Source organism: Pipistrellus kuhlii, unplaced genomic scaffold, assembly GCF_014108245.1.
Source record: "Pipistrellus kuhlii isolate mPipKuh1 unplaced genomic scaffold, mPipKuh1.p scaffold_m20_p_2, whole genome shotgun sequence".
Classification (NCBI taxonomy): domain Eukaryota; kingdom Metazoa; phylum Chordata; class Mammalia; order Chiroptera; family Vespertilionidae; genus Pipistrellus; species Pipistrellus kuhlii.
The window spans coordinates 177,071,054-177,094,151 of NW_023425515.1; the positions used below are offsets into that span (position 1 = coordinate 177,071,054).

At 60.7% G+C, this 23,098-nt stretch overlaps 1 protein-coding gene across 6 annotated transcripts in view; it reads left to right on the forward strand.

Moving 5' to 3' along the window:
• The window catches only part of COL16A1 (collagen type XVI alpha 1 chain), a 49,827-nt gene extending 29,096 nt beyond the window's left edge, over positions 1-20,731 (forward strand). For 5 of the 6 annotated variants that reach the window (XM_036445233.2, XM_036445238.2, XM_036445239.2 and 2 more), the window contains 24 exons: positions 229-273; positions 1,166-1,210; positions 2,909-2,962; positions 3,807-3,860; positions 4,335-4,388; positions 6,091-6,135; positions 6,238-6,291; positions 6,530-6,565; positions 6,908-6,970; positions 9,241-9,312; positions 9,499-9,552; positions 10,317-10,361; positions 10,533-10,577; positions 10,829-10,882; positions 11,267-11,320; positions 13,630-13,680; positions 14,470-14,559; positions 15,658-15,693; positions 16,260-16,304; positions 17,366-17,554; positions 17,900-17,966; positions 18,687-18,863; positions 19,040-19,117; positions 20,395-20,731. In XM_036445233.2, coding sequence (XP_036301126.1) covers positions 229-273; positions 1,166-1,210; positions 2,909-2,962; positions 3,807-3,860; positions 4,335-4,388; positions 6,091-6,135; positions 6,238-6,291; positions 6,530-6,565; positions 6,908-6,970; positions 9,241-9,312; positions 9,499-9,552; positions 10,317-10,361; positions 10,533-10,577; positions 10,829-10,882; positions 11,267-11,320; positions 13,630-13,680; positions 14,470-14,559; positions 15,658-15,693; positions 16,260-16,304; positions 17,366-17,554; positions 17,900-17,966; positions 18,687-18,863; positions 19,040-19,117; positions 20,395-20,597 — 1,710 coding nt within the window. In that variant the 3' untranslated portion in view covers positions 20,598-20,731. The remainder of the gene's footprint in view (positions 1-228; positions 274-1,165; positions 1,211-2,908; positions 2,963-3,806; positions 3,861-4,334; positions 4,389-6,090; positions 6,136-6,237; positions 6,292-6,529; positions 6,566-6,907; positions 6,971-9,240; positions 9,313-9,498; positions 9,553-10,316; positions 10,362-10,532; positions 10,578-10,828; positions 10,883-11,266; positions 11,321-13,629; positions 13,681-14,469; positions 14,560-15,657; positions 15,694-16,259; positions 16,305-17,365; positions 17,555-17,899; positions 17,967-18,686; positions 18,864-19,039; positions 19,118-20,394) is intronic. The other variant, XM_036445236.2, reaches the window with a different exon arrangement.
• Positions 20,732-23,098: the final 2,367 nt, after the last annotated feature.

Consider the following 23,098-nt stretch of genomic DNA (forward strand, 5'->3'; position numbering starts at 1 on the left):
GTTTCTGTAGGTTGTTTATGCCGTGCCCCCGGCATCCGGGCGAACGCCTGGTCCATAGTAGCTGCTCAGTAAATGCTTGTTGGGTGATGGGATGAACTGAATGAAAAGGTTACCATCGGCTTTGACGCCAGCCGCCTGGAGGCTCCGGCCGCGGTGCACCAGGAGGAAGGCGGTGGGACCCTGCGGGGCCCGGGCCTCGGTGTCCATGTCTCTTGGCTTCCTTTGCAGGGTCCGCCCGGCGTGAGGGGCTCCCCGGGCCCTCCAGGCCCCGTTGTGAGTATCCGCGGTCTCCCGGCTTGGTTGACGAGCTCTCAGAGGGGGCCCCGTGCTCGGACACCGTTCCGCTGCCCGGTCTCCGGGAAGCGGGGCGGGGCAGACAGAGGGCACCCCCACGGCCTGCTCCTTGCTCTTGTCGAAGCACCCGTGGGATCTGGGGGCTCCCACCCCGAACCCCAGGGCACGGGCCTGCCGAGCCCGTGGTCCTGCTCAGAGGAGGCCTTCCCGGCACGTCTGTGTTTCCCCGTCCCTGGCCCGCTGTGTCTGGCACAAGGGACCCGGGCTGCACCGGGCAGGGGGCCGAGGCTTCTGGCTCCTGGTCTCGGCAGCCGGGAAAGCATGGCGGCCGGCCTGGCTCTCTCTGTGCCCCTGGGACACCAGGCCCTCCAGGGGCCAGGGGCTGCGACGGAGCTGCCCTCCACCGCTCTGCGGGGCCATCGCAGGGACAAGTCTACAAAGAAAGGCCGGACCGGGGCCCCTTCCCTGGAGGCCGCTGTGGTGTTGATATGGCAGGGGACCTAGAAATGACTAGAAAAGGCTGGAAGAACTGAAAATGCTTTCGTTGGAGGGAAAAAAAAAAAAAAAGGCTGGGAGCCTGTGGTGTCAGGTAGCAGGCGTGAGGGGCTCCACTCCAGCAAGGGGGTTCAGTGAGCCTCGGGGAGACTCGGGAAGGGCTGCTGACTCTGGGGACTGTCTCGTGTCTCTGCCGATGGCAGAGCCGTTCCCCCTGGAGCCCGGCGGAGGAGCACGCGTGCCGGGGCCCAGCCTTCCCGCAAGCCTCTCTCCCAGCTGCCTTGCCATAGTCCCGTGACCTCTCCCACGACCCTCCGCCCAGACCGCCCGGGGAGGCTGTGCTTGTGAGATGTGACCTGCCTGTTTCTCCCACCAGGGCCCCCCAGGTTTTCCTGGTGCCGTTGGCTCCCCCGGATTGCCTGTAAGAACCTAGCGCTGCTCGACCTCCCCTCCCCCCGCCAACCAGGTCTCTGTGGCTTCTGCTGTCTCCTTTGCCGTCACGCCCTCCCCTCCATCCTCCGTGTTCGCCTTGTCCGCCTGCAGGCATGGTAGCTAACGACACAGGTTCCTGAGGTCCGGGCGGCTTGGACATCCTCCTACCCTCTGCCTTCTTCTCATTTTCCCTCCTCCCACCTCTCCTGCTCCCTTCCTCTCATTGCTCCCCCTCCCACACACAACTTCCAGCTCCCCTTTCTCCCCCACAACCACACAGCACCCTGCCCGACTCCTCTGGAGCTATGTTTCCGTCTTCGCCTAAGCTGGTGCCTCTGAGGGCCTCTTGATTCCTCCCTCCTCGTCTCTGCCTCCTGCTTCTCCCACCTTTGGTGTTGACTAAAGATTTGCTGGAAGTCGTTCTTGGGGCCCTGCCAGGCACCTGGCACCGAGCCTGGCAGAGACGCCAAGGCTTTAGGGCTTCACATTGCAGGCTGGCACAGGTTTGCCGCCCTGCTGCTTGGCCAGGCTGTCCGGAGGCCCCCGGGAACCGGAAGGCGAGGGCGCCTGCCTCTTTCCCCACGGTCCTGGAGAAAACGCTCAGCTCCCTGCTCTTCCTTCCCTCTCCCTTGGCTCCAGTGCCAGTCTGCTCCGAGGCTGGACACGGGAATCTGGCCCCCCGGGTTTCTGAGTGTCGGGGGGCCCTGCCCCCCCCCCCCCCCCCCCCCGGTTCCCGGCCTCTTGGCCGGCTCCTTCCGCCAGGTGTCGTTAATTGCTCTGCCTTCATCGTCATCATCACGGTGTCTTTGAGTCATCGCCATCCTCGCTGCTGCTCCCTCCTGGGTCATGGGCGCTAACCTCTCGTTTGTCCGACTGTGTGCTCTGGGGGTCCGTCTCCCCTCCTCCAGGCCTGGTGACGAGGCCCCGGGGAGCGGGGGCCTCCCTGGCCGCAGTTCCATCTGTCCCCACACGCCCTGGTCCCGGCCGGACCTTGTCTGTTTCTGCTTGCTTGGGTGAAGGGGCCATCTGTCCGTCTAGCCATCTGTCTTGTGTGGTGGAAAGTCCTGGGCGCCGCCTCTGGCGGGCCTGGGGGAGAAGGGGGCAGGCACGGCCCCTGGATGGTGACGCGGTGACCGTATAAAGGGCAGAGTGAGGAGTGCGGGAGGGGCACCCTGGCTGTGATGGGCACTGAGGTCCCTTCCCAGCCTGGGAAGTGGCGGGGGACGCCCTGACAGGAGCCTTCCCCCCGTCTCTCCCCGGGTCCCTAAAGGAAGGTGATGTTGACGGGGGTGGGGGGGGGGGCTTCGGACAGGTAAGTGTTGGGTACCTGGTGGGACGTTTTAGTGGGGGCATCACGCTAGGGACACCTCTCCAGACAGTTGTCACCACAGGGGAGGGACACGCACATCACCCTCCCAAAGGTTCTCCCCAGACACCAACGACAGCCACCTGCCCGGGAGGCACCGTCTGGGGTCACCCAACCTGGGGGGCACATCACCTGTCTTGGGGAGTCTGCTTCTGAGAGGCAGCCATCTGTGGGAGTTTAGATCTCTGACACTGAGCCTTCTGGGGCACACACCGTGTGGACGCCCTGCTGGGACCCTAGGGGACGGAGACAGAGGGTGTGGGGTTCGGGGCTGGGCGGGAATGCCCTCCCCTGCAGTTTCTCATGATTTTTCTCTCCAAGGGTCTCCAAGGGGAGCGAGGCCTCAGGGGCCCGACGGGAGAGAAGGGGGAACTGGTAAGCGGGGGCTGCAGGGGCCTGAGGCAGATGCGGAGCCCCGGGGAGACAGCTGGGGCCCCAGGGTGGCTGCCGTGCGGGAGACGGGAGGGCGGCTCCTGCTTCTGACGCTCTCTGCCCCTCGGCCCCGATTCCCTCAGGGTGGGGGTCTTCACAACAGCTCCCGCCAGCACCCCTGGGGGCTCTCCCCCCACCTCTTCCTACAGCAGGTTCCTCCACTCCCCTCTCTGGTCCTCAGCAGCCCCTGCCCTGGGCCCCTCCCAGGGCCTCAGTGGAAGTTGAGGCCTAGCTGGCCTGGTCTGGGGGACACGGCCCCCGTGGCTGCTGTGCGGGGCGGGTGGGTGCTGTGCGGGGTGGGTGGGTGCTGTGCAGGGTGGGTGGCTGCTGTGCGGGGTGGGTGGGTGCTGTGTGGGGCGGGTGGCTGCTGTGCGGGGCGGGTGGGTGCTGTGCGGGGTGGGTGGGTGCTGTGCAGGTTGGGTGGCTGCTGTGCGGGGTGGGTGAGTGCTGTGTGGGGCGGGTGGGTGCTGTGCGGGGTGGGTGGGTGCTGTGCAGGGTGGGTGGCTGCTGTGCGGGGCGGGTGGGTGCTGTGCGGGGCGGGTGGCTGCTGTGCGGGGCGGGTGGCTGCTGTGCGGGGCGGGTGGCTGCTGTGCGGGTTGGGTGGCTGCTGTGCGGGGTGGGTGGGTGCTGTGCAGGGTGGGTGGGTGGGTGCTGTGCAGGTTGGGTGGCTGCTGTGCGGGTTGGGTGGTTGCTGTGTGGAAGCTCCAGGGTTCTGGCTCTGGCCCCCCTTCTGCCCAGGAAGGGGAGCAGAAACGTTGGGGCCGATCGTGTCTACCTCTCTTTGCAGGGTCCTCCGGGGCAACCTGGCTACCCCGGGGCCATGGGCCCACCGGGCCTGCCTGTGAGTAAGGGGCCCCGGCTCGGGGGTGCTGGAGCCTTGGGGGGTGGTCAGGGCAGAACCGGCTTGGACTGCCCTCAGCAGAGCAGACTCCTTCCTCCCCCAGCATTCCAGCCGGTGCTCTGGGGGCCAGCCACGCACAGCCCCTGCGGGAGCCCCGGGTGGCACAGTGCGGTCCCTTCTCTGCCCTTTGGGGCCCCCCTGCAGCCCCTGCACATCCAGGCCCAGACTCTGAGAGGCCCCTGAGAGGCCGAGACCCGCACATGGAGATGTGTCCCCGGGTGGGCGTTAGGTCATTGGAGGGTCAGCATGGAGCCGCCACCCCACACAGGAGCCCACTGGGCGGGCATGGCCCCCCTTTCCACGGAGGGCCATCACCGCTCCCCGCGTCTGAGCACCAGCTGCCGGCTCCTCCCCTCACATTAGTGCGGTGACAGCAGGCCACGGGGCTAATTCCTCTCTCTGCTCGCCTGTCAGGGCATCAAGGGAGAGCGAGGCTACGCTGGGCCCGCAGGAGAGAAGGGAGAATCGGTGAGTCTGCGTCGCAGCTCAGCTCGGAGTGGGGGTGGGGGCGGGAGCGAGGCTTCTGAGAGAGCTGGGCCCTGCCAGCTGCCTCCTCCACCGCCACTAGAGATTTTCCCAGAAGCCTGTGGGGGGGGAAGGCATGACCCCTGCTTCCCTGTCCCCCGAGTCACTCCAGCTGCATCTCAAGCAGTCAGCCAGAGCTGTGAGGAGAATGCCAGCAGGATTCATGGAGCCAATGGCCGCCTGCCAGGGGGAGGGGCACCGGCAGTCAGCTGACAGGGGACCCCTCCCGCCCCCATCCAGCAAAGGCGGGCTCTCAGGGGCGGCCTGAGAGGCCCAGGCCTGGGATCTAGACCCAGCTCAGCCCCCACCAGCCTGGAGCCGCCCTTTGCAGAGCCAGGCCTGGCTGGGTGCAGGAGCCTGCTGCTGTCGGATGAGGACTCTGAGGCTGGCGAGGTGGTGGAGGTGCTGTGGCTCCCCAGGGTCCCGCAGCTAGTTAGTGAGTGAGGGTGCAACCTGCATTCGAACCCAAGTTTCCCCTCCCCCCTCCCCCCACACATGTCAGGGAGGCTGGGCATTTATTCAATAATTCGAGGTGGGCCTGCTGGGCTCCAGGCTCTGAAGATGCTGTGGTGAATAAAACAGGCAATTCTGTCCCCTGACCTCATAGGGCTCACATTCCGGGGGGAGGGGGGAGGCAGACAGCAGAGGAATAGACAAACACATACACACGATGAGAGGTCTGACGGAGGAAACGGGTGAGGGCCGGGCGGCGGGCAGAGCGCGCTAACGTGGACGGTCAGGGAGGGCTCTCTGAGGAGGCGGCCTCCGAGCTCAGCCCCGGATGAGGTGGGGGAGGGGCACACGCTTCCGTCCTGGGGAATCCCAGAGGGAGAGGCCAGGGCTGGGAGCCGTTTAATGATCCAATGATCCGAGAGGCTGGAAGGGGCCCGGGAACAGGGCATTGTGGGTAGTGGGTACAGTGTACAAAGGCCCCGGGTGTAGATGTGCGGTGTGTGCAGGGAGCAGCGGGCTGACCAAGCAGGGCAGGAGCTGAGAAAGGGGGGGGTGGTGAAGTTGCGGGGTGGTGGGTGCCAGATCACAGAGGGCCTCAGAGCGGCAGGGGGGAAAGGGTGCTCCTCCTTCAGGTGGCAGAGGGGAGCCAGGCAAGATTTTGGAGCAAGAGAGTGTCACAACCCCCGCCGGGCTGGAGGAGACGGCAGCCAGCCGCTGGCTGGATGGCAGTGAGCCAAGGGGGGCAGGGCTGGTTAAGAGCTAGTCCAGTAGCTCAGGCACGAGGGGAAGCCTGAACTGACCGGGGAGGAGTCCTGTGGGCTCAGAGGGCCTCCCACCACATCCCCTGCCCACTCCCCGACTGCCCACCTCCTCCGGCCAGAGGGCCTGACTTCTTTTTCCGTTTTTTAAATTAAGGTTTTATATGTGTACACATCTTACCATTGCCACCCCTCCCATACATGCCCTCCCTCCCCAGAGTTTTTCCACCAAGTCCTTCGGGTGATCTCTCGTCTCTCCCAGATCTCCCTCCCCTCCCCGCTGTAATTTGACAGTCTGTTTGTTGCTTTACTGTCTCTGTATCTTTCTTTTTTGTTCATCAGTTTATAATGTTCTTTACTATCCATAAATGAGTGAAGTCATGTGGTGTTTTTCATTCACTGACTGGCCTGACTTTGCTCCTTTGTGTCCCCAGGGCCCTCCGGGGTCTGAAGGCCTCCCAGGCCCCCCGGGCCCAGCGGTGAGTACGGGAGGGGCGGGGAGATGTGGACACGGGGATCCCGAGGCCTGGTCTGGGGGCAGGAAGACTGAGTTCCTTCTGCATGGTTCTCTGTGGTGACAGGGTCCCCGAGGAGAGCGAGGACTCCAAGGGAACTCCGGTGAGAAGGGCGACCAGGTGAGTGGCAATGAGGACCCGGCTAGACAGCCAGGCGGAGGGCTGGGTCCTCTCCTCGGTGGTCACCTTCACATGCGGAGGGGTGACCAGCTGCAGCCCCCCATCTGGGGTGTAACCTCCAGCCTCATACCCAGAGCCCCGCCTGGGCTGAGTGGAGGGCAAGGCCCATGTCACAGAGCAACGCCCCCCTGTCACTCTTTCTACCTGGTGGCAAACTGTCCCCTGCTTCTCCCCACAGGGATTCCAAGGCCAGCCAGGCTTTCCCGGCCCGCCGGTGAGTGAAGACGCGAAGCGGCTCTGTCTGATGTGATTCCATCTGGACGGGCAGGCTGGCCGGCCAGGCTCGGCTGGACGGGCCTGTGGAGGGGAGGGGAGAGGCATGGGGGCGGGGAGGCAGGGAGGGGAGGGACCGCCTGGGTGGCCAGGCCCGATTCCAGGAGCCGGGACCTGGAGATCAGGGCCTCCTGGGTGGGCCCCGGCCCAGCAGGCCGGCCGGACCCAGCGCTCCTGGCTGGCGTTTCTAGAAAGCATCCACCGCAGCAGGGCATACGCAGCAGGAAGGAGGAGGAGCTTGCCCTCCGGCCCCTGCATTCCGATCTCTCCTCTGCTGATACAGGGTCCCCCTGGATTCCCGGGCAAAGCAGGAGTGCAGGGCCCTCCCGGCCCCCAAGCGGAAAAGGTGAGCTGGACTCCAGGATGGCCACAGTCACTGATCTGAGTCCCTCAGCTCCCACACCCCCATGTCAGCCCCAGTATCAGGCTTTGGACGTTCAAGAACCGCCGCCATTACATCCGGGGTGGGGAAAGGACCTCCAGGGTGGCCCTAGCAACAGGGCCATCTTAGCAACAAGGCCCCAGGGCAAACCCGCCAGCCTCTGCAGGAGGTCTCTGCCTGGTGGGAGGGGGTGGGTGGGGAGAAGGCAGAGGGGTACAGTGGGAGGGGGGGACTAGGGGGTGACTGGCCGGCCTAGGCCACCTTCGTCTCCTGGGAGACTGTGGGGGGTGGAGAGGGGCATTGGGGGAAGGAGGAAGGGTGCTGGAACTGGGAGCCCCAGCGCCCCATAGCAGGGGAGCTCCGGGCACTTTCCTTCTGGGTCTGACACCCAGGAAGAGGCTCACCTGGAGGTGTTATTGCCAAGGGCGCAGTGTGACTTGGTGATAAGGGTGGGCAGGGAGCCCCACACTGGCTGCCCCCGGGGTTTGGCTTGCTAAACTGCCCTGGTCTGGGGGACTGACTCTCCTGTCTCAGCCCAACTTCTGGGCGTCTCAGAGGTGACAGCTGGTGGTGTAAGAGGCCCAGCACCGACTGAGAGCTTGGGGCCGGGGGACCCTCTTTCCTTTGGAGCCCACACAGCACAGCTGGGGTGACGTAGAGGGCTCCCTGGCTCTAACTGCTCGCTGTCCAGGTAAAGAAGCGAGGCCCGGAGCGGCCAGGGCACCCCAGGGGCACACAGCAAGTTAGAGGCAAAGCCGAGGCCTCCCTCCTGGCCCCGGGGAGCCCCCAGGCTGCTCCCCAGAACCAGGGCCTACCAGCACGGGCAAGGCAGGGGTGGGGCCACCTCCCTTCCTTCTGAGGGACCTGATTGGCAGCCACTGCCGCAGCCCTCTGTGCTGCCTCTGTGTTCCAGGGCTGCCTGCTAGCCTAAGGGTGATCATTGCAGACAATCCCCAACCGCTGGCCAGGGGGCTCCATCCCGACTCCCTGTGGAGCTGACATTTCTCTGGGGCTGTGCTGACCCCTTCTGGCGGGAGGTGGCATTGCACTGCCACTCAGAGCCCTTCTCCCTCCACCCCACCCCAGGGGTTTCTAACTGGATCCCTTCCCCTGGGCCACCCCCATAGCCACTGCCCCAGGGCAGCCACCCTCTCCCCGCTGGGGAGGCAGCAGCCTCCCTCTCCCTGCTGCGGATCTGGCCCCCTTCTCCTGTAAACACCCTAATTCAAGTGGTCCATTGTCATCACTCCCCTGTTTTGAAACTTGAATGGCTCCCCAGGGCCTGTAGCAGCGGCTTTCACTTTATTCTGTAGTCCTAGAGTCTTGTCATCACACAGAAGCTCACGTGGACCCTCGGTCTATAAAACAGGTTCAAGTGGAGCTTCTCTGGCTAAGGCAAGGGAAGGGGGTCCTGGAGCGCCACCCGCTGGGCCCCTGCTTTGTGCCTCAGCTTCGAGGCCCTCCAGGAACCCCCAGGACTCTGAGAAGCCCCTTTTGAAAAATCACAGGTCTTTGTGATGATGCTGAGCACAACGCTCAGAGCCCACAGCCACCAGGCTCTCACCTCCCGGCCTCCTCCGCCACCCATCGCACCGGCTCCCCAGACTCCCTGGGCCAGGCCAGGCGTGCAGCCACTTCCAAATCCTTCCCTCCTTCTCCAAAGCTCCCTCCGGCATGCCCTTTCCTCCTCCGCCGCCTGCCAGGCCTCAGGCACCAGGCGGAGTCAGCGTCTGTGACTCTTCCCCTGGCCCGAGCTCGCCCTCTCCTGAGCTCCCGTGGCCCCGTCCGCACAGAGCACACGGACCGCTGTGCTGCCCTGGTTGTGAGCCCGTGACCCTCACTGGGCTGCGAGCTCCTTGAGGGCCAGGGCTGCCCCTTCTCACCGGGGAGAATCGGAGCCTCCGTGTGTAGCGCTCGGTGCCTCGTTGGGACCAGGCGAACTGAGTGCCTTCAGTTACGCATGCTCCTGGGCACCCACCGTGCCCGCCCCTGGCCAGCCTCGGAGAAGACGCTAGACCTCGTAGGCTTGTCCCTTCCGTGGAGCAGCGAGGGGTGCTCTGCAGATGAGACAGATCCTCTCGGGGTAGTGCTGTGTGTGGTGTCTCTACTCCGTCCAGTGCAGATCTGGCTCAGCAGCCAGCTGTCCTGGCTTCCAGCAGTCCCCGCGCGCGCGTGCACGTGGCCCCGGGCCTTGTCTCCAGCCTGGGCTGAGGCTCTGCTGCTTTTGTTTCCAGGGCAGCGAAGGGCTGCGAGGCCCATCGGGCATGCCCGGTCCCCCTGGGCCGCCGGGGCCTCCCGGGATTCAGGTGAGTGTGTGCCCCCTGGCCTGACAGGCGTGGGCTGTGTGTGTGTGTATGTGTGTGTGTGTGTGTGTGTGTGTGTGGTGTGGTGTGTGTGTGTGTGTGTGCATTTGGTAGGGCTGGGCGTTGGGTGGGGGTGGCGAGGCTGGAGGTTCCAGGCAGGCTGCAGAAATGCCCGTTTCCTGTTTCCAGGGCCCTCCCGGCCTGGATGGTCTGGACGGGAAGGACGGCAAGCCCGGCTTCAGGGTGAGACGCTGCGCCGGGGAGGGCACCCCCTCCTCCTCCAAGAGCCAAAGTCCAGGGGACCCTGCTGAAGGGACTGAAGTGGCCCCCCACCTCCGTCAGGGGGAGCCCGTGCCTTTCCTCGGTCTGCCTCTCACTGCACCCCGCCTCCCTGGGTCTCACTTATCCTGGTAGCCTTGGCCAGCTTGGCTGAGCTAGGCCTCACCAAAGTCAGGACGGTGAAGTGAGTGAGTTCCTATCCAGAAACCAGACAACTAAAGACACAGAACCCTCCGGTCTTCAGCGAGGGGCCGAGAGCCCCCGGCTGGGACCCCAGGTCTAGCCCGGAGCCTGCACAGGCAGGCTAGTCTGAGTGGCCGCAGTGGCATAAGGGACCTGGACCCTGGCCCGATCAACAGCTCCTGCTGGCTGGCACCGAGGCTCCCGGCCTGTGAGTGGATGGGCAGACCTTGGGAAGAAGCAGGTTGCAGGCATGGAAGGACCTGAGCGAGCCCCTTGATTTTGCTGGGGAATCTGAAAGGAATGGAGCCATGGCAATGAGCAGAGCGTCCGCGTCAATCCCCGTCTGTACCCAAAAGGAGGAAAACCGAGGTCCGGAGAGGGGGCCACGGCCAGTCAGAGGCTGAGCCTGGCTCAGTCTTCCCTCCGCCGCACAGGCCTTCCCTCCATCCTGGGGCGGGTGGGGGAGGGGCTGGGGACGGGAGGAGACAGTGGCGAGTGAGTTGAGACGATGTTCCTGCCTCAGTGCCCCCGATCTCGTTCCCCAGGGAGAACCCGGTCCCGCCGGCCCGCCTGGACTCATGGGGCCCCCGGTAAGTGGGGCTTCAGGGAGGAGCTGGGAGGTGCCCCCGCTGAGCCATCCAGTGCAGCTCTGCTTTGGTGTGTGTGGGGGGGTGTTCTGATTTGTTTGACCTGAGGAAAGAGGGTGGGACGAGGCCTCTGGTTGAGGCGAGGGAAGTGGCATCTCCCTGCTTCTCTTCCAGGGTTTCAAGGGGAAAACGGGACACCCCGGCCTCCCAGGACCAAAGGTAAGGGCCCAGCGGGTAGAGCCCAGCCCCAGCCAGAGTGGACGTACCGCCTGACCCTTGCCCGCCCGAGATGCCATCCCGGCATCCAAGCCCGCTGAGGCCGCCGGTGCCGGGCAGCCTGGGTCGGGACTTCTCCCGCCCACCAGCCTGCGGGTGTCAGAGGGCCTCGGGCCAGCGTGGGGCCGGTGGCCGGGCCCCTCTGGTGTGGGGGCAGCCACGTGGCGGTCGGTGAGCTCCTCTCTCTCTTTCAGGGCGACTGTGGGAAGCCAGGCCCCCCCGGCAGCAGTGGCCGGCCCGGAGCTGAGGTGAGGGCAGGCATCTGTGCCCGCTGCCTTCCGACAGCCTCTGGGCTTGCCGATCCGGATGCAGCCACTTCTTCGCTTCCTGGCAACGTGGCTGCCTCTCTCCCCCGCTTTCTGGGGGAGGTTTTAGGGGGTGTTCCTGGTTCCCCTTTCCATAGGCTGTTGGACCGTTAGCCTAAAAGGGCAGGGCTTGGCCTTCTCCGGCGGCGGGGGCTCTGCAGTCTCTCCCCAAGGGCTGGGGCCTTGGCCAGGAAGGCTTAGGCCTGGAGGTCAGGGCTCGGCTGGGCTCCGGGAGCCCGGGTGTTCCACCGGCTCTGCTCAGCCCTCTCCCCCGCACAGCCTCCTGGGTAACTCTGTTTCTGTTTCTTCTTTTTCTGGCTCCTGCAGGGTGAGCCTGGTGCCATGGGACCCCAGGGAAGACCCGGCCCCCCCGGCCACGCTGTGAGTTCACTGGATTGTCTCTGCCTCGTGGGAGTTGGGATTCTGTACAGGGGGCCGAGGGGGGAAGAAGGGGAGGGAAGAGGGGAGGGGGAGGGAGGGTGTGGGTGAGGTGGCTGTGACCCCAAAGAACTGGGCGCAGGAGCAGCCCCAGCGAGTGGGGCCGTGAGGGGCTTAGTCCAGTGGTTCCCAGGCCTTTTGCCATTTTCTTGTTTTCTGGGTACATACATTCGAATCTCCTTACCTTTTTTAGAAAATGCCTTTTTATTGATTTCGGGGAGGAAGGAAGAGGGAGAGAGATAGACACATCAATGATGAGAGAGTATCATTGATTGGCTGCCTCCTGCACGCCCCCTACTGGGGATGGAGCCCACAACATGGGCATGTGCCCTTGGCCGGAATCAAACCCAGGTCTCTTCAGTCCGCAGGCTGATGCTCTATCCACTGAGCCAAGCCAGCTAGGGCCGAATCTGCTTAGCAAACAAAGATCATTCAGTTATTCAAATAAAGACTGAGCGCCCGCTCCACGCCAGGCACTGTTCCAGGCCTTGGACTAAGGCAGTGAGGAAGCGGGCACGGTCCCCGGTCCCTGCTTCTGCGCAGGCACAGCACACAGGTTAACGCGGGCGTGTGTGATGGGTGGGGAGGGCCTGGAGGTGACTTGAGAGCCATGTTTTAGGAGAAGGAGCCAGTCGTCCAGCAGTTTGGGGAAGAGCTTCCAGGTCAGGGGTGGGGAGGGGAGTGGAGCTGGTGATGCACAGCCTGAGGCAGCGGGGAGCTTGGTATATTGGGGGAGCCCAATGTCAGCATGGCTGGAGTGAAGTTCAGGGGTGGGAGTGGGAGTGGGAAGCTAGTTTGGAGAGAAGACGAGATGCAGATGGCAGAGGGCCTGGAGGTGCGGACTCGGGGTGGGGGGGGCCGGGCACAAGTGGAAGCAGAGGTCGGAGGTCCGTGGGAGGCTTTGCAGAGGTGGTGGCCGTGGAGCAGGGTAGCCGTGCACAGACCTGGTGTGGGTTGAGGAGCCGAGGACTTGCCGAGGACCTGCATGGGGTGGGAGGTGGGAGGGGGGAGCTGTAGAGAGACAGCAATCCAGGGGCACTCCTGCTTCTGGGAGCTGGGTGAGTGGGCGGCATGTGAACTGAGATAAGCGACTTGGAGAGAATATTAAGCAATAATGGATTTTCCGTCTACTCGCCGGGAACGCAGAGGACTGCCGATGGGCGCCTTTGATCAGCGTGAGGGGGCAGGCTGGTGGGGTGCCGGAGGAAGGCGAACCGGCCTGCTGGCATTTTATCGCAGTCCTGCTGTGGCTGGCTGCGTGGTTGCAGGCTTTGGAAAATGTTAAAAATAGCTCACGACCAAAAAAAAAAAACCAAACAAAAACCGAACTCTCAGGCCCTCCGCACTGTTTGTATAGGTCCCAAGGGGTCCCGAGCTCCCCGTTGGGGACCCCAGCTCTAGCTCAGCCGCCCCCTCATGTTGCAGATGAAAGGAGTCACACCCGCTGGATGTGTCCCCACCGGAGACCGGTTCAGGGGCCGGGGACAAGAGGGGCGACAAGAGGGGTGCAGGGTTCCTCTTCTCACCTTCCCACCCAGCCCCGGCGGTGTGCCGGCCCCGGGCTGGACATTCCTGGAGCGTTCAGATGAGTAGGACCGACCAGGCCTCCGGAACGTTCCATGGGGGGTGGGGGTGTGTGGAGGGAAGCGCTCTGGGCGGCGGGAGTGGCCTGGGAGCCCGGGTGGCTGTGTGTGGCTCTGTTCAGGGAGGGGGCCTCAGAGCCGTGCCTCCGCTGAAGATGCAGGAGAGGGGGGAGGGCGAATGGACAGGGCCAGCCCGGGCAGGGCAGGAGCGCTCCTTGGTGTCTGCGTCTCTAGGAGACCAGGGAGGCCTGGGGCCGTGCTGAGCCCCCGCCCTTCACGCCCTGCTGCACAGACCAGAAGCCCAGCTCCTGCTCCTTGCTCCTCCCACAGTACACAGGGGGAGGGGGGCTCTGAAGACGCCCAGGCCCCCAGGCCTGCCGTCTGCACTGGTTCTGGGTGCCAGCTCACCCCCTCAGCACAGCCCCGGAGGTACCACTCCCCGAGTGTGCGGCAGGCGGCAGGCGGCAGGCGGCAGGCGTGAGGGCCCTGTGAGCCTGGCGACCCTCAGCTCCAGCACACATCTGGCAGGAGCTCAAGTGCAAGACGCAAGGGAAGGAGGGCTTAGGGCGAAGTTTAGGGTTTGGTTCTGCTGTCGGTCCCTCTCCACACCTCCCCAGGGGCCTCATTACTGGAGACTCTTTCCAACCCACTGTCTTTGCCTCTCTGTAGGGACCACCGGGGCCTCCTGGCCAGCCGGGCCCAGCTGGGATCTCCGCTGTGGTGAGCGACAGGCCCCCTCCCCCCTCCCAGGGATCGGCCCGGCTCTGCTGGGGGGGGGGGGGGTAGAGCAGTTTGCCCCAGCCCTCGCCTTTCTTGGTCGGCCTCTCTTGCCCCCAGAGATCTCCCTAACTTGAGGTGACCAGACGTCCCACTTTTGGCGGGACAGTCCCACTTTTGAACAATTTGTCCAGAAGCGTTTTAAAACGCCTCGGGACGTGGCACAAATTGTTAAAAATCAGGACTGTCCCAAATCGGGACTTTTTTTTTTTTTTTTTTAATGTATTTTATTGATTTTTTTTTTTTTACAGAGAGGAAAGGAGAGGGTTAGAGAGCTAGAAACATTGATGAGAGAGAATCATCAATTAGCTGTCTCCTGCACACCCCCCACTGGGGATATGCCCGCAACCAAGGTACATGCCCTTGACCGGAATCGAACCTGGGAACTTTCAGTCCGCAGGCTGTCGCTCTATCCACTGAGCCAAACCGGTTTCGGCAAATCAGGATTTTTAAAAAACGCCACGGGACGCGGACAAATTGTTAAAAATCGGGACTGTCCCGCCAAAAGTGGGACGTCTGGTCACCATACCCTAACAGCATGTGGTGAGAGTGAAGGCCTTGGGAGAGGCTGGAGCTGTCCCAGGTCCCGTCTCGAGTCCAGGAAGCACCAGCTCTCCCTGTGGAGCCCGGGATTGGGGGCATGGTCCCTGGCGCACAGCACCTGCCCCTGGCTCTGTGGAGTTCATTTCCCCTCTCCCCCACCCTCTCCCCGCCCTCCTTCCCTTTCCCCAGGGCCAGAAAGGAGACCAGGGAGCCACCGGAGAAAGAGGCCTGGCAGGCTTTCCGGGCGAGCCTGGCCCCCCTGGACACCCCGGCCCCCCGGTAAGACCCCGCCTCTCAACACAGAGCCCCAGGGAGAGGGCCCGTCGGCCTTGCTGGCTGAGCACAGCCCTGCACGTCCGGGGTCTCCGGGGAGGAGAGGCGGTCTGCATGGAGAACGGCAGCGTGGAGCTGCCCGAGGACCACGTCATACTTGGAAGAAGGGACGAGCTCAGGGGCCAGCGCTGTGCCCACCGCAGGCAGGGGACACCTGGCCCCCGCCCCGCCCTGCCCCTCTCCGGGGGCGCTTTTGGTAACCCCAGAAAACCTGGTCACCGGAATCAAACCCACAACCCTTCAGTTCATAGGCCGACACGCTAACCATCTAGCACACTGGCCAGGGCAACAGTACGCCCTCTATTAAAGGCTCCAGGCAGGTGAACCCCATCAGGGGGGACTGGTTATCAGTGGGTGGAGCTGATACAGGAGCCCAGGCCTCCCAGCTCCCAGGTCAGGGCACTTTCTGCCAACGTGGGGAGCATAGCAATGACCCTGGGACTGGTGGCCTGGGATGGGGTGCCTGACTCCAGCAGAGGTGATGGGTCAACCCATGTGCCAAGAGGATCAAGTCTCACCTCTCACTCACTCCGATTCCTGCCAGCCCTCCACCTCCCCTGCCTGCAGGCTCCGGAGCCTCCAAGGTCCCGGATGAATCTGCCTGGCTGCCTTGCAAGCACAGTCCCTCTTCCCCAGCATCCTCCAGAAGCGGGTGGGCGGGCCCAGGAGGCAGCCTCTCCTGTTCCCGGGAGGGAGCAGGCTCACCTGACCAGATCTCTGGTTCACACCTTCATTCAGCAAACAACTAGCCTACACTCAGAGCCAGAGAGTGTGCAAGACGCGAGGCCCCAAGCAAAGAGCAGGGAGCTGCAGCCGGCTCCTCCTCCATTGGGCTCAGCCAGGGGTGTGGGGCTCGGGGACAAGGCAGGAGAGTGTGGGGTGAGGTCTAAGTTTTTGAGCCTGTGCCCAGAATGTCTGAGGGGAAGGGGTAGAAGCAGGACCCAGTGGTGGAATGGGGGTTGGGCGTGTCCAGTGGGCAAAGTGAGGCGTGTGACATCAAGCGAGGTAGGCACTCATCACATCTTCACTGCTCTCACTTCCCAGGGCGAGCCCGGTGCCGATGGTGCAGCTGGCAAAGAGGTACTGTTGTCCTGGGCTTGTCCTGACCCCGTGGGAATGCTGCTGCTTGCTTCCCGCCTTACCCTGGCCCCTTTGTGCATTCAGTAACCGTTCTTCATGCCAATGTTCTCTGGACAGAGTGCAGGAAGCGTGCCCTTGTTGCTCTGGGGAGAGGACTGGGGGACTAGGTGATAAGGATGAGAGTGAGACTTGTTTTTTCACTATTTTTTTTTTTAACCTGGTCAAAAGGAGGCCATGAGAATAATAAACTCCAAACAAGCAAGGACTGGGCACCAGTCCTCGCCAGGCCCTTCAATATGCTACCGACTGGCCCCTTCGTGCTGACTTCTCACCTCTTTTTGTCTGTGACAAGGGACCCAGCCAACATAATCATCTAAGGCCATGCTCTGGGGGACATTCGTCTCCTTTCCAGCTGTCAGCCCTTCTGTTATCAGGGAAGCTGTCATCATTCCTCACACAGAGCCCGGCCAGACAGCGCAGGGGCCCGAGGCAGTGGGAGGGACCTTTTCACAGGGCGGCTTGGAGATGCTGCAAAGGCTTGACCTTGGACGTTTGATTTCCTCTAGGGACCCCCCGGGAAACAGGGACTCTACGGACCCCCTGGCCCAAAGGTGAGTGGACACAGGCTGGGTTGGGGAGAAGCTCACGGGCTGGTGAAGCCTGACTCCCAGCTGTGGCTGTAGCCATGGGAGGAAGACGCAGAAAGGCCAGTGGACAGGAACACACAGTGGACAGAACTTGAAGCAACCTCATCCCTGAGAGCTTCCAACATGGGGCTGTTTTGAGGTTCTAAGCTATAGTTGGGGGAATGGAAATTTGAAATTCATTCACTCATTGATTGATTCATTTGTTCAATCTGCAAGCGTCTGCTTGATCTTGCTTCCACTCCTGGCCAGGTGCTCACATAGTCCTTTCACACTTACTCTAGAGCAGTGTTTCCCAAACTTTTGACATATGTGTACCCCTTCTATAATTTTCGTAACGCTGAGTACCCCTCGTACTCATGAGAACGTAGAATTAGGCGCAGCTAAGCACGGTGCAGTGCATATCCCCACCAAACTCCGGTGCAACGCGTACCCACACCGAACTCTTCCCGTTCCCCTGGGGGTACGCATACCACACTTTGGGAAACACTGCTCTAGAGCATGGCAGATTTTACTGAAAATCCATGTGGGATCAGAGGGAGAGAGCACCAGCTCAGCTTGGGAGTCAGGGAGGCTGCACAGGAAAACAGGAGCATTCATCTGGGCTGGGGAGGGCACTGGGCAGGAAGGAGGGCAAGGGCATTCAGACAGGGAGGACGCAGACAGTGTGGCCACGTCGGAGAATGATGGCCTCTGAGGCCTGGAGGGAGGTGCGGGGGCAGGGAGATGAGGCTGCGAAGTGAGGTCAGAACCACATCATGAGTGGTCCTGAAGGCCTGGCCACGGAATGAGCCTTTATTCGGAGGGCAGTGGGAACTGGCAGGACGCTCAGGCACGGAGGAGCCCCGTGAGAACTGTCTTCTAGAAGGACTGTCCTGGCCAGTGAAGTGAGCCATCTGTCAGGATGCTGTGGCCACGGCCCAGAGGCAGATGCTGCGGGCCTGGCTGCAGGAAGGAGAGAAGGGAGCATCGGGAGGCAGACTCGGTAGTATTTGGCAGTGCTGGCCTGTGACTTCCTGTCCTTGCAGGGTGACCCCGGACCTTCAGGACAGAAGGGCCAGGCAGGAGAGAAGGGAAGAGCTGGCATGCCTGGTGGGCCCGGCAAGAGTGGCTCCATGGGGCCTGTTGGGCCCCCGGGTCCTGCAGGAGAGAGAGGCCACCCTGGGTCTCCAGGGCCTGTGGGGAGCCCCGGATTGCCCGGGGTACCTGGCTCCATGGTAAGGAGAGGCTGGCAGCTACGGACACTCTCTGGGCATTCGGGGTAGAGCATGGACCATTTTAGTACCTCCTGCTGACGTTCTGCAGGAAAGAGCATGACTCCCCTGCGGGTGGTCTTACTTGTGTGTGGGAGGGTGGGGGGTTGGGGACCCTCTCCCCAGAAAAAAGCACTGATGCACACAATGCTTTGGACCATTTTTTTTGGGGGGGGGGGGAGTTAGGATTAAGTATCTGTGGGTGGCTCCTGGGACCTTTGCTTCCCTCCCCCCAATCCTTTATTTCCATAAAATCTACCCCCAGGCTTGGAAGTATAATTGAGGCCGGTTTTCTTTCTCTTTTCTCAGGGAGACATGGTGAATTATGATGAAATCAAGCGATTCATCAGACAAGAGATGATTAAAATGTTTGATGGTAATTGGCAGCCGCTGGGTGGTAGTGGGTGCTGCTGGCCCTTCCAACCTGCTTCTCCGCCCTGCCCTGGCCTCCTTTTCCTAAAGCTCAGTATCCTGCCCCCCACTCACCCCCCCCCCCCCCCAACCTACAGGGTTGAGTTTGGTAAGACTTCAGACATTCCTTGGCACCTGCTCTGTTCAGAGATAACATGATTCCCCTCCCGCCTTCCCCAAGCCCCCACTGGAGCAAAGGAGACAGACAAGAAAATTGACATCAAACCAGTCTGTCTGCAGTGAGCTCAAAATAGTGGGGTGAGCAGCGACTGTAAGATGGCTGGGGTGGCTTCGTTCCAAGTGTTTGTTTCCTGTTCATTTGCTCGTCCAGGGCTGGAATGCTAGGGACTGGGGAAAGCATGGACCCTGCCCTCAAAGGGCTGGGCATTGAGATCAGGGAGCAGACCTTGAGTGCCAAACAAGGAGTGAGTCGGGCTCCAGTCTGAGGCCAGTGGTGAGCTATTGAAAGGTGTTGGAAAAGAGATCTGTGCTTCAGAAGGAGCACAGCAGAAAGCAACGTGGAGGCCCCAACATGGGAGACTGTAGATCCTCCCCAGTTCCCCTGCTCTGACATCCCTCTGGGGAAAGGCTTCTCTGGTTGCCATGCTGGGGGCCTGTCTGCAGCACCTGCGGTCATTCCGAGTCCCCAGGGCACCCTGTGACCTGCCCCTGTCCTTTCTTACAGAGAGGATGGCTTACTACACCTCCAGGATCCAGTTCCCCATGGAGGTGGCAGCAGCTCCTGGAAGACCGGGGCCCCCTGGGAAGGACGGTGCCCCCGGCCGGCCAGGCTCTCCGGGGGCACCGGGGCTCCCTGGTCAAATTGGCAGAGAAGGACGGCAGGGGATGCCAGGCATGAGAGGTAGGGCTGCCCTCTGGTTCCAAAGTGCACCCGCAGTTCTCTGGGGCACGCGTGAGCATTGTATGAGGTCTGCTGGGAGTGTACTTCCCCGTATGTGTGCACTTCTGATAATCTGACTGGGTGTGTCATTTTTCTGCTCGGGGATAGGACTTCTCATTTTATTTCCTTTGTCCCAGGATTGCCCGGTACCAAAGGTGAAAAGGGGGACATTGGCGTTGGCATCGCAGGAGAAAATGGTCTCCCTGGCCCCCCAGGTAGGAAAAGCCAGCGTTTCAGACCAGGAATCCAGAGCATCTGAGATCTCCTTTCTTCAGTCTCCTTCCACAGCACAGCTGTGTGGCCTCTCAAATAACGACAGGCCTATCTGCCAACATTTACCTCATGTGACGTGTGTAAGGCCCTCTGCTGGGGCCTGTGTGTGTGTGTGGGGGGTGGGGGTGAAGGGCCAGTGCCTGCCCACAAGTCCTAACCTGGGCTAGCATGACACAGGAATAGAGTCAGATGCTGTGGGGGCATGGAGTGCTAGTTCAAGTCCTGTTGGGCTGCATGACCTTGATAGGATCAGCCAGCCATGCAATATAGCTAAAGAGAATGACTGAAGCCTGATGGCCTGGCACTGAGACCCAGCTTCATGTGCAACCTCTCTGCGCCTATGTCCTCATCTTCAAGATGAGATAATAGTTCCTTTCTCATGAAACTGCTATGAAGAGTCAATGAATCCCATCTAATAAAGAGAGAATATGCTAATTGACCCTCATGCTGTCACAAAGATGGCAGCACCCATAGCCAAAAAGGATGGAATATGCTAATTGACTGCCTCATCCTCAAAGATGGCAATACCCACAGCCAATAAGGAGGGAATATGCTAATTGGCTGCCATGCCCTCAAAGATGGCGGCGCCTAGTCCCCTCAGCCCCACTGGGGCAGCTGGCACATGGCAAGGCCAGGCCTGCTGTTCCTCATGCCTGCCTCTGGAGTCCCCCAATCCCCTCAGCCCCCCAACTGCCCAGGGCTGACCTGAGGCACAGGCAAGTCTCAATGGCAGCTGCCCACCTGACACGCAAGGCACAGGCTAGCTTTGGATATTGGCTGCCTAGTTGCCCAGGGCCGCCAGAGGCTCAGGTACCCAGAGCTGGCCAAGGCTTGTGATGCCAGCAGTGGCAGCAGCAGAGGTATGATGGGGTGTCACCTTCCCCTGATTGCTGGGTCGCCTCCTGCCCTTGAGGGCTCCTGACTGTGAGAGGGGGCAGGTCGGGCTGAGGGTCCCCCCTCAGTGCATGAATTTTCATGCACCGGGCCTCTAGTAATGCATAAAAAGCACTCGGCCTTGGGCCTGACACATGGAAGCTCTCAGTAAAACCAGCCAATAGTGTTGAAGTTGTTAAATTAATGTAAAGGTCCAATCAGGTCTCATGAGAACATGTTATAACCTGAGAAGTATTCATCAAATATAAGGTGTTTTTGACAATAGCCATTATTCTTTCCTGTAGTCTAGACCTCCTGATTTCCCTTTTCTGACTTCCCTCTCTAGGTCCTCAAGGTCCTCCAGGGTATGGCAAGATGGGCGCAACTGGACCGATGGGCCAACAAGGCATTCCTGGCATCCCTGGCCCGCCAGGCCCCATGGGCCAGCCGGGCAAGACTGGCCACTGTAACCCCTCGGACTGCTTTGGGGCTATGCCAATGGAGCAGCAGTACCCGCCCATGAAAAGCATGAAGGGGCCTTTTGGCTGAAATTACCATCTCCGTTAGATGAAGGACTCCATGGGGAACAAATGGCTAAAACTTATAAGACTCTGTGATGGGTTGTGAATGTTCTGAGTTTTTAATTGCTATTAATATTTTTTTATCAATAAATGAAAAATAAAGTGACGTGTAGTCTCACTATCAGTGGGGTTTCTCTGGTGCTGCAGCAGATCTCCCTGTCATCCTCCTTGGTCATTTGGTTCCAGAGTCACAAAGGGCATTTCCCTCACTGTCTGTGGTCAACCCAGTGGAGTTGTGGGATGCTGCTGCCCACAGTACCCCAGCTCATCTCTCCTCTCCAGCTGCTCCGAACCATCCCTTGGTCCTCTGGACTTGTGTCCTGTCCCTCACAGCACACTTCTCAGAGTCAGAGAAGGGCCATCGCTCATCCTCTCCCTACTAGTGAGGCAAAGCAGGATTGAAGACCCCAATCCCAGCTCAAAAAGGCCCCTCCCTAGTTGCTTTTCTAAAGAAAACAGTGTTTGCTACCTCACCTACCCTTTTCATTTCTTGAGCGTGACCCAAAGCTAATGCAGGTTGCACCTTGGGAAATGCCACCCAATGCTGAAGGCTGTTCATCTGCTTGGCAGCACCTCCAAGAACAGTTTCTTCTTGCTGCTCCAGTAATTCTGTGATTAAAAAGCCTGTGAAACAGGAGGGAAGCTTGGGTCCAGCCCCTGGCCTAGGCAACCAGGGAATGCTTCTCTGGGAAATGAGATGAGACCTCCTGCCTGTACTGATGTATGGCCCTGTCACCAGCTCTCCTGGACTGCAAATGGCATCCTTGGTTAACCTAACGTGTGATGCTTTCCTGGACATCTTAGCCTCGGCCTTCAAGAAACAGCCTGCATCAGTGCAAAGCGGTCATGGGCAGGCCATGATCAGATCTAAGCTTATGGTCCTCAAAGTCTGCTGGGAGTCTGGTGATCTATCTCCTGTCTCCTCCATATGTAAAAAAGGCTAGAGAGAGAAAAAAAGATAGCAAGTTAAATATAGAAACACTAGAGGCCCGGTGCATAAATTCATGCACAGGTGGGATCTCTCTAGGTGGCCTGCAGGAATCGGGCCAAAACCCACAGTCCAACACTGCCTTCAGCTCCTACCTGCCCCTCCCACTCATCCCAGCCCCACTGTGCCTGCCACAGGCTCGCACCCAATCAGTCCTGATCAGAAGAGGCTTGTGCCGCATTAGTGCTCAATAACTGTGAACCCTGTGTCTGGTGACCTCCCGAGGGAGTGGCCTGTGGGATTGGGCCAAAACTAGCTCTTCCACATCCTTCGAGGGGTCCTGGATTGAGAGAGGGCACAGGCCAGGCCGAGAGACCCCACCGGTGCACAATTGGAGCCAGGGAGGGACTATGGAGGGCTCCAGGGTGTGTCTGGTCCTGTCTTGCTCAATCCCACTAACCTACCAATTGGAGCATTAGGCCCTGATGATCAGTGCATGACATAGTGAGAGGTTAAGCAGCCTTAGCATATCATTAGTATATTACACTTCGATTGGTTGGTTGAATGGATGACCTGTCACTGAATGACCGGACACTGAGCATTTTAGGCTTTTATTATATAGGATTCCATCTCAAGCTTCTCATTCTCTACTTTTCAGACCTCTCATCCTGGGCGGGTGGCCCTTTGAGAAAGCAACAGGTACATCCAGAGGGACTTCCAAAGAATGGCTTGTTGCTGGCCCCAGCTTGCCAGAAGGTTGAGCCAAGTTGGGTAAACTTCAGAAGGATCTCAGAGCAGACTCAGAAATGTACTGAGGGTCCAGATGCTGGTCCAAATTGGCTGAAGCCTTCAGACTGGCTGTCAAATCTCTCCAGAGCTGATGTTGCCAGCAGATCTGAAAATTCCCTTCTCTGGTTGGACTCCAAATGCCAGGAGACCCGCCTAGGGGTGGCTTGTCAGAACTGTTGCTCATTATTTTCCTGCCAGGAGCAGTGGAGTTCCATCCATGGCCAGGGGAATGAAATCAGGCCGACTCCTGAGCGTGCCTGGTGTTTTTAGGTATGGGAAGGGTTCGTTCTTATTTTATCTCCCACCAGCAAGTCTCGGTGAACCCTGGTTCTAACGTAAGCCATGAGAAAGCGAACACATCACCTTTGCCTTGCAGTAGCAGCCAGTTTTGGCCAGTGGATGAGGACAGATGTGAAAGTGCTCCCATTGGAAGGCCAGCTTCCCCCTCAGCCCACGCCGTGAAGTGCTAACTGGTGACAAAGAGCACGCTGGCGCCAGTAGAAAGGAAGAAAGAAGCAAGGACCAGCTGTTGCATCGGGCAGGATGGCTTTGAAGACCAGAGAAAATATCAAGCTCAGCTCCTCGGAGGGCCACCCGGGCATCGATCCTGACAGAATAAGTGATGCTTTCTTCACTTTGGTTCTTGAGTCAAATTCCATGACGGTTGAGCTTACGCTTTCATGATTTGAGTGCTCATCTCCCTGGAGTTTGAAATTGCTGTATTTTCTTGGACCATGAAGAGCCAGATGGAA